The 18949-nt window shown below is 39.4% G+C and overlaps 1 protein-coding gene across 2 annotated transcripts; it reads right to left on the bottom strand.

The window, feature by feature from the left end:
- Positions 1-848: 848 nt before the first annotated feature.
- On the bottom strand, positions 849-14981 carry srpx (sushi-repeat containing protein X-linked). Of its 2 annotated transcripts, XM_032529215.1 has the most exons (10): positions 14772-14981; positions 10229-10285; positions 7024-7212; positions 6403-6579; positions 5303-5429; positions 5039-5160; positions 3866-4045; positions 2643-2776; positions 1812-1933; positions 849-1543 (listed from the first exon to the last, which is right to left on the bottom strand). In XM_032529215.1, the coding sequence occupies exons 1-10, from the start codon at positions 14830-14832 to the stop codon at positions 1360-1362; spliced, it is 1353 nt and encodes a 450-aa protein (XP_032385106.1). In that variant the 5' UTR covers positions 14833-14981; the 3' UTR covers positions 849-1359. The 2 variants fall into 2 exon arrangements, with proteins under 2 accessions (XP_032385106.1, XP_032385107.1); XM_032529216.1 differs by lacking the exon at positions 10229-10285 and having other exon boundaries at positions 14772-14976.
- Positions 14982-18949: the final 3968 nt, after the last annotated feature.

Raw genomic sequence — 18949 nt, 5'->3', positions numbered from 1 at the left:
CCCAATTACTGAAGAAACTCTTGATGTACAGCATGTTCTATCTCTGTCTGGTTTCCAAGCATCAAACTCACTGTATTCATTTTGTCCAAAATGTGTTACAGGAATATTTTGAAATAAACGCGCATCTTTCCATAGACTTACTGTTTGCCTCTTTTGTTTGAGGACATGTCCAATATTAAACTATTTATGTCTTTGTGTACAGTTGGAGGAACTGTTTGTGGAAAACAATGCAATAAAAAGCTTCATGTTTTATCCAATCCAAAAACTTGATGCAAGCTTAAACCCAGGCCTGAATGAGGAAACTTTTTTTGAAAGTTTTATTTCGACAACTGTGTTTACCTTTATTTTAGTTTTTGATTAATCTTTTTTTTTTCCTGCAAATGTTTTGGTGCATGAGTTTTGGGGCAGTACTTTCTCAGTTAAAATCCTTATCCTCCACCTGTTGTCCAAATGATCTGCCATGTAACACAGCATACATTCATCTTGCTTCTCTATGCGTGAGTGCCTTCAATTTGCTCTTTTGCACATTTAAGATTGCAATGCTTTTTCCTGAAGAAACGAGACTTGAAACAAGACAAACTTACAAAAAATTACAAACTTGAAGCAATACTTAGACGTTTTTGGAAATACGCTTTTTTGCCTAAGAAAGCTGAGAAGATGAGAAGACTTCTGGCATTATTTTTAATAAAAAATAAACTGTTTGAAGCTTAACTGTACTACAAAATAATTTGATGAAGATGGAGATTTTAACTCCATCCTTTATTCTGCCTTGTTTAATTTCTCTCCCGACATGTCGTCAGACGATCGTACATGTCTCTTGCACTCACATTGACACGGTGAAGATCACATCCTCGATGATAAACATTTAATCAGTGTCTTGTAAATTCAGACATAAATGTACAGCGTACTAACAGAGCAGCATCACTCTCCTGTACATTAAACACACAGACACACACAGTATTCCAGAGAGTGTAGATCATTATAAAAAGATGTGAGATATAAATATTAAACAGGCGAAGAGTTTCCCAGTTCATACAGTAAAATATTTTTTTTTGTACAAAATAGTAGAACATATTTCTGGTTTGAAAATATTATTATTAATAATAATAATAAAACATAAAAATTGACAAGACAAAGGAATCAATATGATTGTGATGTACTGTATGACCTGTTCCATTTAGTCAACCTCTTTCAATAATGCTTCAGATCAACACACACACACACACACACACACACACACACACTGGAAACCGGACTAAATGAGTTCAGGTAGTGTTTGACATGTTAGAGATACAAGCTCTGTCTGCTGTGACTGAGAGGGCGAAGGATCAACCATGGCTGAGAGTCCGTGGACGTGTTTTATGATTGACAGTTCTGGCCCGCTTCCTGCTGTAGCACCATCTCGTCTTTGCGGAGGGGGAAGGTGTCAATGGTGGTGAATAATTCAGCCGATGTGATTGGGAACGGGTAGCGTTGCTTGTCCATGCCCTGCTTGTCTACCAGCACCATTTGGAAAGACCTATGAGGTATCCGAAGCAGTATCCTAGGAAACACACTTGGTTCAGTGAGCAGCAGTGGTGGAAAGAAACTCACTACATTTACTCAAGTACTATACTTTTGAGGTACTTTACTTTTTTACTCAAGTAGAACTGTGTGTGTATATATATATATATATATATATATATATATATATATATATATATATATATATATATACAGTATATATATATATATATATATATATATATATATACAGTATATATGTGTGTGAGTGAGTGAGTGTGTGTGTGAGTGAGTGTGTGTGTGTGTACCTGATCTGCAGGGCCAGTGCTGGAGGGAGCAGCCTGTGTCGAATTCGACCAATTTGTGCTGGGTAAGTCCCAACCAGCTCAATTACTGTGACGTGCCTCAGGTCCAGTCCACACTGAGCGTGCTGAGAGAAGGATACAGGAAGAGAGAAACTGATCTAGAAGTTTTGCTGTTTTATAGCTGTTATTGATTGTTATTTTTCTGCAGGCAAAAGAAAACAGTATTTCACAGAGGATATACAACTCTGTCGAACTAAAGTAGGAAACAAGGAAACTTAAAACCTCCAGAGCACAAACACAAATAATGGGCTTTTCAGAGAGGAAACAGCTTTGTCTTGTTTTGTCCAAAGACAAATCCTCAGTTCAACTAATCGATTAATCGACTAATCAATTCTGCTCAGAATGGCACCAAAAACTCATGACATGTGAGATTCCACATCTAATCACTTAGGTTGTTCACAAACCTTTAACACAGTTTTGTCTTCCAGCATAACCTGTCACTTTGAAAGGTCAGGTGTTCAGAGACAGCTCGGCCTAACAGTTTCTGACGAGCCGTGGAAACATCCAGCCCTAGAATAAACCTTATCAACGCTAGTTGTCAGAATCATTTATTCATCGCCTTGACATTTTCTGCCCCCCACCCCCATTATTTATTTGTCTTATTGCTTTGTCCCACTTACACAGCAAAGCGAGAAAGAAACCAAACACACTGCGTTCCTGTTTGCGAGCAGCAGTGGAGACGGAAATCACTGCAGCATTGACTTCCATCGCCTCTTCCCTCTGTCTCACTAGCCCCACATACAACTCATGTTCTCCCTGTGAGTCGTGCCTCACCTGTAAGTTAGTCATTTGGAAGCGATAGTTATGATTGGCAGCCGTTGGGGCCGAGATAATGAGGAGCCGTCGCTTCTCATAGAACTGGTCCAGCAGTGCAGCAGCTGTACGCACTCCCACGTTAATGTTCATGGCTGTGATGACATTGAATGTACAATTAAGTGATATGACAAGACATGACACACATTACAAAAGTACGATAATACAATACAAAACCACAGTGAGATGCTGCATAGTTTGATTCTTTCTGGCTGTTGAGCAGATGTCATGCACCATAGAAGCGTATTCAGTAAACCAAACCTGCAACAGTGGGTATAAATTACTGATGGTGTGTTGCAACACTCAAGTCTCAAACAGCCACTACTTTTTCATGTCTCACAGATACAGGCAGTCAATAGAGGGGTATCTAGTATTGATTTTTTCGAATCCATCGATGGCACAGGGGGCACATTTTCACCTGCACTGAGCTTCTCACTCACATGGAACCAGTTTAGCAGAGGTAGGCAAACACAAGATGGTTGCATTTATTGCCACTAGACAGCACCAATTAAAAACAAAGTCAGAGCACGAAGATTGAGACATGAAAACTGTTGCCAGAATTGACTGACACCTAGTAGCCCAATCAGAGCCTTAAAACTGCCCAATGAGCATTAAAAGTAACCCAATTTGTCAAACAGTTTTTGTTTTATTGTATACTCAGAACAACCCTATTATGTTCTGTGGCTGAATACTTATCCTACAAAAATCTAATAATAGAAACTTATCAGCACCAAGTCTTTCAGTGAAACTGAAAATTGGTATTAATGCTGTGTCATAATGCAATTCTGTCATTACAAATACATCCACTCTTATCTACTCACCTTTTATTTTTCATAAGGATTTTTCTTGTTTCTTGCAAACTGCTATGAGCAATTAAAAACAAATGATAAATAAAAGATTGGGTTACACTTTACTTGAAGGTATCTACATAAGAGTGATATTACACTGTCATGAACGTGTCATAAAACATTATAAACAAGTCATAAACGTTTGTGACATAACACTTTAAGTAAGTAGGATTCGGTTTTGTCATGACAAGTTATGGTTATGGTTATGGTTCGGGTTATGGTTCATGTGTTATGACAGTGTCATGTCATTCTTACGTAGAAACTTCAAGTAAAGTTGTACCAAAGATTGTTGTGTTTGTGTAAGTATGTGTGTGTCTATCTGCATGTAGTATGTACCTGCACAGGTGGTGTCTGAGCCAGACCAAGTGAGTCCGGACTGACACACTCTGGCAGCGCTGCCCTGAAGCTCGTAGCCGCCGGTGCAAGTGAACTCACAAGTGGCACCATAGTTGTCTCCGTCACTGTCGCACTTCATATAACCGTTGTCAGGGGCAAACAGTGGGCTGCAGCGCCGCACTGCACAGGAAGAGAGGCACATTAGAAAGAAAATAGTCAGGAGACATGAGCCAGCAAGGTCACGTTAAAGTAAAGGGAAATAAGGGAAGATTGGCCTTCTACAACATGTCTACAATGAAAAGGGATTTTGGTTGGAATAATTTAATTAATTTTTCGCTATGCTAAAGATGATGTCAGTTAAGACCAGAAGTAAATAAGGTCCCTGTAATTTGGTATTAATAATAGGGACATCATTGGAGTTTTCAAGAGAGATTAACTCAATATAAAACAGAGTGAATGTTAATTGTATCTCTCTGAAAATTGTAACGTAATAATTGTACTATTGCCCATACTAGTGATGGAGTACTCGAGTCCGAGTGCAGGACTTGAGTCAGACTCGCGTATCTACTCATTGGACTTGTGACTTGGTTTGGACTCAGGCCTTGTTGACTTGGACTTAAACTCGGACTCAAGGATTCATGAAACTGGACTTGAGCATTCATAAAATAGGACTCTGAAATTTGATGAAGTTCCTGAATACTTTAATGTGTAATAGGTGATAAAACTTTGATATAAGATATTGATATTTAGTCTTTAACTGTATCATGCAGGAGCAAGTGACTCGAGTACTCGAGTTGCTGTTCTCTGGACTCATGACTCAACTCAGACTTAAACTCAGGTAATGGTGCCTCAACTTGGACTCGGACTCAAATACTGGGGACTCGAGACTTAACTTGGACTCAACCGTTGATGACTCGACTACAACACTGACCCATACACATTTATCACATTTGTACATGTTGAGATGACCTGCTGTGCATTGACAATAAGACATGTAGGCTACATCAGCATTCATTTGATATAATTAGAAGTGTACCAATCTCTATTCTTTCCCATTGTTCGTACCAAATTACATAGTAATTTCCAGGAGACTTCTTGGGAATAACCCATAAAATAAAGGGTAACAGAAACTCGTGTTCCACATAGACCATCAAAAAGCTTTTAAAGGCTCACCTCGCACTCGGACAGTGAAGCGACAGGATCCTTTGTTCCCTGCACGGTCAAGCACGGTGTAGGACATCTTATGAAGGCCCTCTGGGAAGTCTGATTTTGAAGGTTTCCCTTTTAGGGTAACACTGAAAAAGACAGACTCTGTTTTAATCTTTCAATGTGATCTCCCTGTTCAGAGTGGGTTAACCAACAGGACTAAAACAGACTGATTGCAATGTAGGAAAATGGGAGAAAAAGCTTAAAAAGGGTGGTGGAGATGAGACTGACTCTGTAAGGATGCCATCTGCAGTGTCTACACCCTCTGGTGTGTCCCAGGTCACCCTCGCCGTCAACTTTCCTGGCTCTGCCCACTTATCCTTAAGATTAGGACACTTGATTTTTGGAGGATCCATATCTACAGAGAGAGAGAGAGAAACAAACAACAACAAAAGAAAATAAACACATTTGAATGTATATTTTACTACATAGGCCACAAGAGAAGAATGGGAAACGTAGACTATATTGGCCAAAATCAGGAAGTGTAGTAATAGACTGCTTTAAAGGGCAAGGTCTTAGGACAATTCAGCCATTATAAGATCACCATTTGGCACCAATTTTAGACCTTTTTAAATTCATCTCAACCCCCCTAAAAATTATAATAATAATAAAAAAAATCAATTTTAGTGCTTTAAGTTCGAGTTTGCAAATTTGTCTGTTAGTGACGGAGGAAAACAATTACAGGTTCAAAGGGCCTGTGTCACTGTCGCCAATGCTATGCACCTGTAACCCAATCAAGGAAAGGGTTAACAGAACTGAGTTTTGGCCAATCGGAGGTGGTTGTGCCAGACTTCCACCTTTGGCTGAGTCTCTATCTAAGCCTTCAGATGGAGAGAAGGAGCGCGGTTGTGAAGTTGGTAGTCCCCAGAGAAGAAGATGGTAATTTCATGAAACAGATTAGAACCCAAATTGAAACATAAGCAACTAAAATTATTGAATGTTAGAAAATTGTGTCACGTCGGTCGTTATAACTGTGACTTATAAAGTGTCAGGTTTAGTTCCATCATTTTGTTAATAGTGTCAAAAAACGTGAGTTAGTTAGCTTTCAATTAACTTTTCAGGCTCAGACGGCAGCTGCAAAAAGGTAAAAAATATTTATTATTTTCTGGTGATGAGAGACAAACCACAGTATTGTGTTTGTCTGTGTACATGTCTAGAGGCTTGTCTTTGTCCAAACATCAACCATATAACCTTGTATTATGGGGAATACTCTGTAGTCTGCAGCTAGGCAAGTAATTACCTGTAACATGTGTTTTGCAGCTCAGTAGTCTGTAGGAAGTCCTCTACGGGAGATGAAATTATGCACAAAAGAACAACACACACATTCTTACCAACACAGATGGGAACTCCGGCGCTCCATGATTTGCTGTGCTGGCAGGTTGCTATCTTCTGGCCCTTCAGACTGAATCCAGCAGAGCAGAAAAACTCACAGCGAGAGTTGAAGTAGGAGCCGTCTGAACACTTGTAGCCGCCGTTAGCGGGCATGTCCAGCTTCGGACAGCGGATCTCTGACAGAGAAAGAGCTCAGTGTTGATAAATGACTTGCTATAGGTACATGCAATACATTATGTTGAGTATCCTGGTCCATCTTGGCCTTTTCTTAAAAGTCATGTATCAACCACTCCTCGAGAATTTCAAACACTGCAGAGAACAGACTTCAGGTAGAAGAAATGGATCCATGTAATTGTTTACAAATTTGTTGTATGAACATAAATTAATTTTATAATCCTGAACATCAACTAGTTTTAGTTAATTAAAATGTAAGATTTGGAAAAAAACTAAATCCGTCATAAAAAGTTAGCACGAGGACCTGCTATTTACTTGGCCAAGAATGAACTTGCTCAAAAATGCAAGAATTATTGTTCCCCTAGGAATCCCCATGAAGAAAACCTAGCATGTAGGTACGTGTATACATGTGTGTGTGTATGTGTGTGTAGGACGTTAGTTTTTACCTCGGCAGGCGTAGTTAGAGGACCAGTGTTTGCTGGCCATACACACCACCTCTGAGCTCTGGGACTCGTATCCCTGCTTGCAGCGGATTTTACAGCGAGTCCCCATTACGTTCCTGTAGTGTTCTCCTCTGGATGTGCGACAGCTCACATCCCCATGTTTCACCTTAATGGGCGTGCACCATGGAGTCCCTAAAGATGGAGGGAAAACTGCTGCACTGACATTTCCTTCAAGGCAATTATACGTTTTTTTTTAATGGCACAGCTTTGGAATGGAAGAGTATCGGTCTTCAATAATAAGCACTTACCTGAATCCTATAAAAGCTTAGAAAGACTTCCTTTAGAAGTGTGAAAATGTGAAAACCCGCCCATCATCTGAGTTCAGACAGATACGGAGGATTTCTCATTACCTCATCTGTGACTTCTTATATTCCAACAGTGTCACATGAGCCAGGTAAGATTGTCTCACTTCAGGAAAAGACAGATAATGATGTGTAGAGAGCGCTTAAGTTTAAGAGTGTGTGTGTGTGTGTGTGTGTGTGTGGTGTGTGTGTGTGTGTGTGTGTGTGTGTGTGTGTGTGTGGTGCGTGTGTGTGTGTGTGTGCGTGTGTGTGTGTGTAATAGAGTGTTGACATTTTAACACAGATAACAGTGTTGAGAGTGCAGCACTTTATTTATACTTATTACACTAGCCTACTGATTATTAGTCCGCCATAACATGACATTGACAAGACTGACAAAAAACTCCTTCCTTAGTTTATTTTTTTATTTAACCTTTATTTAGGCAGCCTCTCTTTTGCAGGAACGCCCTGATCACATTCACACAGTTGTACACATTCATACTTGGAAGCTGCACAACAACCACAGACGGATCTGCTGGCCACTGAGCTCCACTCAAGGATTAATTAATTTGGAGATGGATACAAATTTTGTGTCTATACTGTAAATATTAAGCTACCGCCAGCAGCCGGTTAGCTTAGCATTAAGACTGTAAACAGGGTGAAACAGGCTGGTTCTGTCCGCAGGTGACAAAATCCACCCACGAGTTAAGCTAACAAATTAACACGCTGTAGTCTGTTTTTTAATCAATACAAAAAAAGTGTAAAAAGGTTGCAGTTTTATGGGGGGGGATTATGTATAGTACTTTCCTAGATTACCTAACTTTCTGGATTATACATTCAGTATATAGTATGTTAAATAGTGAGCTTTATGAGCTTTAGAGGTGCTGGTTAATTTTTGTTTACTTTGGACAGAACCATGGTAGCTGTTTCCGCCTCTAAATTTCAGACTTTATGCTAAACTAAGCTTACCCTGCTATCTTTAGCTACATCAAGAGTGGTATTGATCTGCTTATCCAAGTCTAATAAAGAAAGCAAAAAAGTACATTTCTCAAAATGACAAACAATTCCGTTAAGACCTGACAACATGCATTTGCTTTCAAAATTTCTCCTCCAATGGCGGACACCTCTGTCCATCTCCACAATGCTTGTGTAAGAATTCCTTGTTTCATGCCAAGTTTGAGGAGCCACAAGGTTCTCATTCCAATATAGGGAAATCAAAATCTGCACTTCATTTTCTGCTGGCTCAGTACAAACACTCACCAACACACACACATGCATGATGCACACACTTGGAGAGAGGACACACCAGTTTAGGCTAATTTCCAATTTAAAAAAAAATGAGTATTCATCACATGGCAAGCCTCCTTCTCTGTATGTGTGTGCGTTGGCAAAGTCTCCACAAACCACGGAGTAGTAGAAAATAATACTACATTTGAGCTTTTACACAAGGGTAGAGTTTAGTTTGGCCTGGACAATAATGTTCCATGTCTAACTGAACCCTAATTTATAGCTGGAAGCTACTTTGACGTGACTAAGTCACAAAGTTGCTTGTTCTTGCCAACTGGTATTGAATTATGTCACATTAAAGATATTGATATTTAAAGATATAAAGATACATTTTTTTTCTTCAAGTTCTTAATCCTGTGTTCTGTGTTAATTGTTCAGGTTATACTCCAAAAAGAAAAGTGTTAAACAACGTCTCCTTCGCAATACATTAAAATATTATTGATGGCACATCTTGATCTCTTGTAAATTGTGTGTACACATTTACATTAATTTAATCAAATGTGATTTGGGGCAACTAGCCACTATTAGCCAGTGGTTTGTAGTAGCTCACAGACATAACAGCTTGCAGAGCAGTATCATAGGTCCAAGGTGTGTTGGTTTGGACATCAGGCAGCAAAATCTTTTGCTCTAATTTATTTATTTCTCCTTCGACCTTATGTTTCTTACAGTGCTGGTGAGGGATGTGTGGGTGTAAGCTAACTACCAATCAAATCAGGATTCTATTTAAATCCTTCTCGCTAACTAAACCCACTGACATATTCTGTATCATTCTGAAATATCTCACATTAGATAATGACAGTTTGACCCAGGGATCAGCCCCACTGCGTGTCTGCTTTGTGCGCCGCCGTCCGTCAACACCCACCAGGTCCGGATCGGTTGCGGAACGGCTGCGGCCATGACTGACGGCTGAAGTCACGAGGACGCACGAGATCTCGCAATATCACGAAGAATACCACAAAAACCATAACAGTTTGTTTCCATCCAAAGGAGTAGAGAGGAAACAACTCTGTGCTGTGTTTTCAAGGTGTAGTGCAGGAAAACATGATCCGCCGTGAGCACGTTCTACTTTAATTTAAAAATTAACCGTATGTTTTATTTGTTTTTGTGCTCGACTTCCTGTCCCGCACTTTCTGCCGCATGCCAAATTGTTGCGGAGCTTTCCAGCATCCAGCAAACAGAGAAGCTCTGCGTATCTGCTCCGGAGGGCTGCGGATGCCCAGAGCTGGCACGCAGCTGGGATACAGCCAATCCGCAGTCTGTGGAACTACACACATTGACTTTAATGGAAACCAAATTTCTCCGACATCGTTCCGGAGCGGATCCACAGCCATTACGCATCCTGTGGAATTTGGGGGTAACTGCTATTTCACTGTGACGTTAAACCTAGAAGAACTTAGTTAATGACGTTAAACCTAGAAGAACTTAGTTAACTCTCTGTTGGTCTGCTTAACAATTCAGAAAACCATATTTGCTTTGATTTCAACATAAGCAGTCCCTAAATTGAAATGTGAGTCATGTTTCAGAATGCATGTACTGTATGTATGAATGTATTGGCAGGGTCAAGCTGAGCATGTAGTCACCTTTATATCTACGAGAATACCAGTCCTCGTCATCTCCGTAGGCGTACTGTCCTGACCCTGGGGATGAAAGATAAGAAGAAAAAGCAACTAATACAATGAAAAGAGCTGCATCCAAGATGTTAGGCAATATTAGAAAGCTTTGTCCTGGGCTGACACTGAGCACCAAGATTAGGCTTAAAAATATTGCTTAACTTTTCATTTGAACCAGACTTTGTGGGGGATCTGGATCTTTTGGACAGACCACATGCACAAGGAATAAATCACAAAAGATCGTCTTTTTCCAGCTGGTTTGGAAAAAAGAAATCTGTTTGACACAACGATTCATTCTGCTCAATCCAGTGTTTTTTTTGCTGTGCCCCCCTATTGTGTTTGGTAGAAATGGAAGGAGTGAAACAGCTACAATAGATCTTACTTACCATTTTATGTCAATTTTAAACAGTGAACAGAACACTCAGAGAGAGAAAAAGATATTTTGACCAAAAAACAAGCAGAAGCCTCCAAGAGGAACTAAAATATTTCTCAGTGGTGGCTGCAGAGCTGTGGAGAACACATTTGAGTGATAGTGGTAAAAGACAAATGTGAGGGGAATTGTGATGAGCAAGGAGGGTTATTTGAGGAAAGAGGACAAAGGGATGGGGTCAAGAAGCAATAAAAAGGAGAGGAAATAGAAAATGGGTGAAGAAGGGGTTAAAGTAGGGGGAAGGGTGCTCAACCTTGTCCCTGGGATGTTATGAAGCCCGGTGTGAATGTGTCCTCTGTTCAGGATCCACAAGTGAGGAGTGTTCAGACCTCCTCCAGCTTTTTATGTTGGTCATTGAACCTGATACTGTGAGCACATCTTGCGTCCCATTCCCTCCATTCCTCATCATGGCTTTTTTGTCAGTTTAATAAAAGCTGTCTGGACCAAAATGCCACAAGTCATCCAATACACACAAACACACACACACACACAAACTGTGGTTTTAGCATTCAGATCACACAGCATGGATTGTACAGCAAACCCACGTACTGAGTGAGTCAGATTTAGCTGTCTAATGGGAAAACTTCAGTGCCTACTTCTCAATGGTCGGAAGACGGGAGGCAAAGAAAGGCATGGGAAACTAATTACAGGTGTGTGTGTGTGTGTGTGTGTGTGTGTGTTGGTGTGTGTGTGTGTGTGTGTGTGTTCTTCAAAGTGAGCATTATTTATAGCCACTTGTGCCTGAAAAATGACCAGTTCTGTAACCACTTGAGGCTATTCTATACAAACCAGACACAACAATTCACACCACAGCAAATGAAGCTACTTGTTTGGGATTGGCTGGCAGGTTTATCAACAAATAATGACTTACTTATTCTTTTGTATTTTTTTGATGTATGTATTTAGTGGCATGTATTTATTATTTTATTTAGTATAATGTATTTTGTGGCGGAGTCCAGTATTCCCTTTCTGGATTCAAGTTGCTTTCACATGCACGAGGGATTCACAGGAAACGATGCATGTATGTCACCCTCATATTTGTATCTCATTGATATTAGACTCACTGTCATCCTCGTTACACCATTTCAGAACTGTATTATGTTACTGCTAAGGCAAAGTAAATATATCCTACTTCTGCTGCGATTAGCCCTTACTGCGACCATTCTTCAAAAATGTGTCTACAAAACAAGATGACAGTTATTTTTAGCAAAAATGCCAGTGAGTCATTTTTAATTTTCCAAGGGAGTAATAGAGCAAAAACTAGAAGTAACAGTTGCTCTTCTGTTGTATAAAACCCAATTTGCTGTAACCCGTAGTAACCAGCGCATGTGCAAGATGTTCGTACATTCGCAGACGATAAACATGATGTACGAGGATTTACGCCACGGCACGATCTGTTCCCATAGACAGTTAAAGAAAGTCTGTCATATCACTACAGAATAAAAATGGACCTACTTAACAAAGTTGGTTCACTGCTGGCTACAACTTAGCATCAAACACAACAAAGGCTGTCAGCTGAATGGAGTTTTGAGTTAACGTTAGCAATCAAACAATCATAGAGAGCTAAAACGTTTCTGAAATGATTTCCATCTTCTGTTATTGTTTGTAATGAGAAAAGTTTATTATTTCACAGATTTCACAAATTTCAGTATGACACGTTATGCCGTAAACTGTTTAAATCGGAGCATGCGCGACTCAAATCTGAACTCAACTTACATCCGGGAGCTAAAACAATAACCTTCATGTTGATGTAGGCGTCATTACACCAAAGCCAACCAGAAATAAAAATACATTTTTGGTGTATGTTCTGGGTGACAAGTTACGTTGACATGAACTTTAATGAATCTTTAATGTCTTTGTCTGCTAATCTAAAAGGTTGCTGCTGATAGACTGGATATGCAGAACAGACTGGGCCTGCTTTGGCCTTTGTTCATTTTAGCCCTCCAGATTCAAACTAATTAAAGAACAGAAAATGTGATCTCAGACTCTTCTGCTAGCTGAGGTGACATCATCCGCCAGCCTTATATTCCTGTTCCTCTACTTCAAATGAGATTGTAGTGAGAAAGATGTCTAAATATTAATAGTGCAGTAAACGTAGAAACTTGTCTTCCTGACAAACCTCTAGAAGGGAATAAACTTATACTTACTTAATAACTTTTCTCTGCAGGACCGTAATACTAATAAGTAATAAGGTCATAATATATCAGTCCACAGTTTGTTCCACTGCCCTTACTTACAGCAGCTTTAAGTGACACATCTACTATACCACATACCACCACATGCTATGCTTATAGTGTTCAGAGTTAGTTAGCCTGTAACTTAAAAAGGGAAGAAATCATTTTTTAAGGTTATTCAGTGCCATCTGTTGGACATTTTAACAGGCATCGCTTGCAGCCAGTTGCCTTCAATTACGAACTAGAGTGCGCTGCATTGTTCCATTGTTCCAAGTATTTCAGCATGAACTTAAGAACAGTAACTACCTCTTAGCTATTCATTGACAGTTAAATGACATAAAAATAATCTCCTTTGTGACTACTCAGGATTTACTTTGTTGGACTTTGTAAGTGTTGCTCATCGTTTTGGCAGAGACAAAACTAAACACTTATTAGAGTGACTGTTCTCCAAGTTACTCCCTGAGTGTGGAGGGTGCATCTTCTCCACACTAACATCAGCACATAAACGGAAAATGTGATCTGGCTTTTACGAATACTTGTTTTAGACAGGTTTTAACTGTAAGAAATGATGTAGCACACATGCCAAGCTTTTTTTTTTAACGATTTCCATTGTTAAAAAAAGAGCCCATAAGTTGCAAATGTGGTCCTTCTGGTGCACTGCCACCCAGGCATGCACACTCAACACAACACAACTGGCTAATTGACCACCAGAACAAACACAATCATACCCCTGTAAAATTGAACTCCTCATAAACACACACATACACAAACACAAGTACAGACCAAAGTCCGCACTGTCAGCTCGACAGGCTGTTTTTATTCTGTCAGTGTAAATCTGCTCTGCAGCTTGTGTTCATGTTTCAGCCTGTACTGATCATACAGCAGTGGTGAGCCACTCTCAAACCATTTTCAGGCACATTGCCACTGTGACACACACACACACACACACACACACACACACACACACACTACTGCAAGAATTAGTCGATAAATTCCTTGACATTTGATGACTTTTTTTCATTTCCTCACTTTTTATAGGCATAATTAAAAAATAGATTAGTCGATAACATACTCCATCCGTTTGCGCTTTTAAGTCATTCAGTTTCTTACTGCAGACCACAGGCCCCGCTCTTGTCTGACTCCTTCTGGATAGTCGGTATGTTGTTGTATGCTATTCTTCAGTGTAGGGCTGCAACGGTTATGTTTTGACTAATCAATTTTTTAATTATGTCTAAAAATGGTGAGGAAATTAAGAAAAAAATAAGTCTATTGCATTTAGCTAAAGTCATCAAATGTCAAGGAATTTATCGACTAGTGTGTGGTAGTGTGTGTGTGTGTGTGTGTGTGTGTGTGTGTGTGTGTGTGTGTGTGTGTGTGTGTGTGTGTGTGTGTGTGTGTGTGAGAGAGAGAGAGACAGAGAGAGTTCTATGTTTACTCAACACCAGGACAGAAACTTATCAGTAAAATACTGTAAATGCTTCCAAGAAGTACTTTGCAAAAAGATGATGAAAAGTTTGCTCTTAAAAGAGACGACAAAAATCAAACTTGCACTACAATGTTACAGTGCAAACTAAGTTTGCAGTGCTTTCATTAGTAGCACAGACTGAGCTCTGTGCAGAGAAACGTCCCCCAGATGCACACTGCACTCCCCCCTCTGTCCACCCCCTCCACGTAAACACCGCCGCGGTTCACCAAAAACCGACGGTGAGTGTAAGAAGCCTCAAATGCATGCCAAAAAAAGTGACACTTCTCCCAATTTTCGTGTTGAATCTAAATCCAGCCTCAAATCAGTGACATCCAATATCTTTTCACCAGTCTAAATATAAACTGTTCGATGATTTCATCCTTCTGGTCCCAGTAGGGTTAACAATGTCCAGGATGTGAATGAGAGTCTTTGTCAGTTCCTTACCTTCATAACCGGAGCAGAAGTAGAGCTGGACGGACAGGAGCACCAGCGGCCACATGTCCATATCGAGACGCGGGACTTCAACATCTGAAGAGGGAGCTTGCAGGAAAACCTCCAGCGCATTCCTGCTTTCCAAAGGCCCGCCTCTTGCTCCAGAAAGGAGGATTCTCCAAAAACAGTCAGGCCCGACCACTGGCGTGAGGCAGTTCAGAAAGACGAGACTGTGCCAGCTCCTGTGTGTAAACTGTCACATGGCCCCGACCATCTCCACAAGACACTTGACTAATGTAAATCAACCCAGTTATCCTTACACAACTCCTCTCATACTCTAAGTTGGCCATTAAGCAAAGTACATCTATTCTATCAGTAACAAAAGTACAATTGTAAAAGAAGTCCTGAATTCAAAAATAAAAGTAGTCTATAGAAGTGTTATCAGCAAAATGTATCAAACGTAGCCTACACATTATGCAGAATTGATCCTTTCAAAGTGATACATAATTATATATTAACAGAATAATATATTATTCTGTTTTTATCACTTACAAATTAATGTAAGCGCTTTTTAATGTTGTAGTTCATCTATGTTTTTAGGTACTTTGTACAGTACAAGGTGGATTGTAGGCCTATATTACTGCCATATCATGTAAGCATATGAAAAAGTAACTAGTGTACTGCAGATGCCTACTATGATTGTCAAATATGTATTTGGAGTTTAAAGTATACGATATACAGTAGTGGAGTAAGTTACGGAAGCATAGTGTTGCCACAGCAGAAAAAGAAAAACGTCTCAGTATCATGTCATTATGTGAAAAGTTTATTGTATAACAAGATGTTTTCACGTTTTCACAATGTACAAACTTATCAGGTTATACTAATACTAATACAACATACTATTTAACACGCTATAACATGAAAAGTTTCACTTTATTATGTGATTGTTAAGCTTATTGCTATAAAGGGATACTTTCACGTTAGAACCTGATCATTAATTATTATAACATGATACTTTTTAAATGTCAGAACATGAAACTCCAGTTTGAATGAAGTGTATGAACGAAGACATTGCGAGATATGGCTCATAAACATAATTTGATTAAGTTCTACCTCCTGCTTGCTTAAATCGTGTATTTTAAATGGTAGATAGTAGAAGTTTACTGCCTGTTTCACTGTTTGTAAATGATGTGAACATTTATAGGAAGGTTTTCCCAGCTACGCCTTTCTTAATTAAATGTTTCATAGTAACCATATTGTAATCCATCCTTGACATGTGCATGGCAGTCATCTATACAGTGGGGCTCGAAAGTTTGGGCACCCCAGGTAAAAATTGTTCATAAAGAAGCCAAGAAAAGATGGAAACATCTCCAAAAGGCATCAAATGACAGATTAGACATTTGTATAATATGTCACAAAAAGTTAGATTTTAATTTCCATCATTTACACTTTCAAAATACCAGAAAACAAAAAAATGGCGTCTGCAAAAGTTTGGGCCCCCTGCAGAGTTACTACCTTGTACTGCCCTTTGGCAAGTATCACAGCTTGTAAATGCTTCTTGTAGCCAGCCAAGAGTCTTTCCATTCTTGTTTGAGGTATCTTCGCCCATTCTTCCTTACAAAAGTCTTCCAGTTCTTTGAGATTTCTGGGCTGTCTGTAACACACTGCTCTTTTAAGGTCTATCCATAGATTTTCAACTACGTTGAGGTCAGGAGATTGTGAAGCCCATGGCAAAACCTTCAGTTTACGCCTTTTGATGTAATTCACCGTGGATTTTGAGGTGTGTTTAGGATCCTTATACATTTGTAGAAGCCATCCTCTCTTTGACTTCAGCTTTTTCACAGATGGCATCAAGTTAGTGTCCAAAATTTGTTGAAATTTTAATGAATCCATTTTTCCTTCTACTCGTGAAATGTTCCTTGTGCCACTGGCTGCAGTAAAACCCCAAAGCATGATTGATTCACCCTCATGCTTAACAGTTGGACAGAGGTTCTTTTCATTAAATTCTGTGCCCTTTCTTCTCCAAATGTACCTTTTCTCATTGCGGCCAAAAAGTTCTATTTTAACCTCATCGGTCCACAGAACTTGTTTCCACAATGCATCAGGCTTGTCTATATGTTCATTTGCAAACTTCAAATGTTGATTTTTGTGGTGAGGACATAGACATAGTTTTCTTTGATGACTCTTCCATGAAGACCATGTTTGTACGAGTATCTCTTTATAGTGGAATGGTGTAGCACAACTCTAGTGTCTGCCAGGTCTTTCTGGAAGGATTGTGCAGTCAAACGTGGGTTTGGACTTGCTTTTCTCACAATCCTTTGAGCTGTTGGTCTGATATTTTTCTTGGTCTTCCAGATCTTGTTTTAACTTCCACTGTTCCTGATGACTGCCTTTTCTTAATTACATTCTGAACAGAGGATATTGGCATCTGAAAACGCTTTGCTATCTTCTTCTAGCCTTCTCCTGCTTTGTAAGCGTCAACTATTTTCAGTTTCAGTTTTCTAGACAACTGCTTAGAAGAACCCATGGTGCTGATTGTTGGGGCAAGGTCAGATGAGTCTGGGCATTTAAAACCTTAAGATTGACAATGATTGAGAACAATCCATGATCCAGGTCTCAGCTTTCCAGAGTGGGTGGTTCATGCTATAAACTCTGCAGGGTGCCCAAACCTTTGCGGACGCCATTTTTTTGTTTTCTGTTATTTTGAAAGTGTAAATGATGGAAATAAAATCTAACTTTTTGTGACATATTAGACGAAGGTCTAATCTGTCATTTGATGCCTTTTGGAGATTTTTCCATCTTTTCTTGGCTTCTTTATGCACATTAATACAAATTTTTACCTGGGGTGCCCAAACTTTCGAGCCCTACCAGATTATTATTCTATTTTTATACACAAACAGACACAGCTGGAGGGCCGGGTGAAAGTACAGACCTTTTGAAAGACTGATCAGTTTGGTTGTAGACCCTGTGTAGAGTGTGAGGAGGTCGAGTCCACACATGAAAATGTTAAAGTGTTCTTTGTCTTGATGGGAAACCGGAAGGAGACGTGTGGTGAAGTGACTGCTAGAGGATCTCCTGAGCTGTAATTATGTGATGTGGGCTCAGTCGACCGTTACGCCTGAAATGTTTCTCTCAGGTCAGGTGAAAAAAAGAGTTAGTTGTTGTTGTTGCTCACCTGGCTCTGGAGGAATGGGCTGACCCTTTGATGTGGTGTTACCATAGGGGTGTTACAGTACTTCTCTGGGTTTTGTTTTGTTGTGTTTAAAGCTATACTGCATAGTTTCAGTCTCCCATATGAGGAATTACAACATTTGTGCAAAAGTAATGACAACAATTCTGTCAGTGCATCCACATACTACAAGCCTTCCGTGAACGTGCTTCACTGCTAGTAGCCAAGGAGTACACGGAGGATTCAAAAAACATGATGAACTCTTCTGAAGAGGTAAATATCTTTACTCAAGTTTCTGCGCAGGAAAGTCACCGGACACCACCAATTTCTGAACATAGCCATTCTAAGAAATACAAAGAGAGTTTTGTGGAGCTGATAGTCGTAATTATCTTTGTATCAACTAATTTGGAAATGGCTTGAATGTAACAGACATTCATTATTATAAAAAAGTTACGCACTAAAGCTTTAAATGTACACAGACAGACTTACACTCATAGCTGGTGTCCTCTTTGAATATATATTATATATAAATATATATATATATATATTTATTTTATTTTTTAAATGTTTTAACATCTCATAGCATTGATTACTACCAAAACACTTATATACTTAGTATATATTTACTGCAATTTGACTGCTGCAGTACGTTTTGAGGTTGCAAAAGCAAATAATCATCTTAACCACAGACAAAAATGATGTTACAGTATGTAGGCAGAAACAAGTCACTCTTTCAGCAATACAAATACATTTATCTAAAAAATTGAGTCAGCATTAGGTACAGACTACAAGTTTGAAAATGAAACAACAAACAGGGGGTGTGGAGTTAGAAAGAAATGAGGTTACCAGACCTCTGTGATCCACTCCTCATTTCTGCTTGAAGCTAGCGACTCAATGCTACATTAGCCGCTATTAGCATAACAGACATGAATCTCAGACGGAATGATCAGTGTTCAAGTTGTATTGTGGGAAATGAGGGCACCTGAAGGTTTTGACAAGGAAGAAGAATGTGTGGAATAGA

Source organism: Etheostoma spectabile, chromosome 11 (assembly GCF_008692095.1).
Source record: "Etheostoma spectabile isolate EspeVRDwgs_2016 chromosome 11, UIUC_Espe_1.0, whole genome shotgun sequence".
Lineage (NCBI taxonomy): Eukaryota > Metazoa > Chordata > Actinopteri > Perciformes > Percidae > Etheostoma > Etheostoma spectabile.
This window is presented reverse-complemented; position numbering and strand designations above follow the sequence as displayed.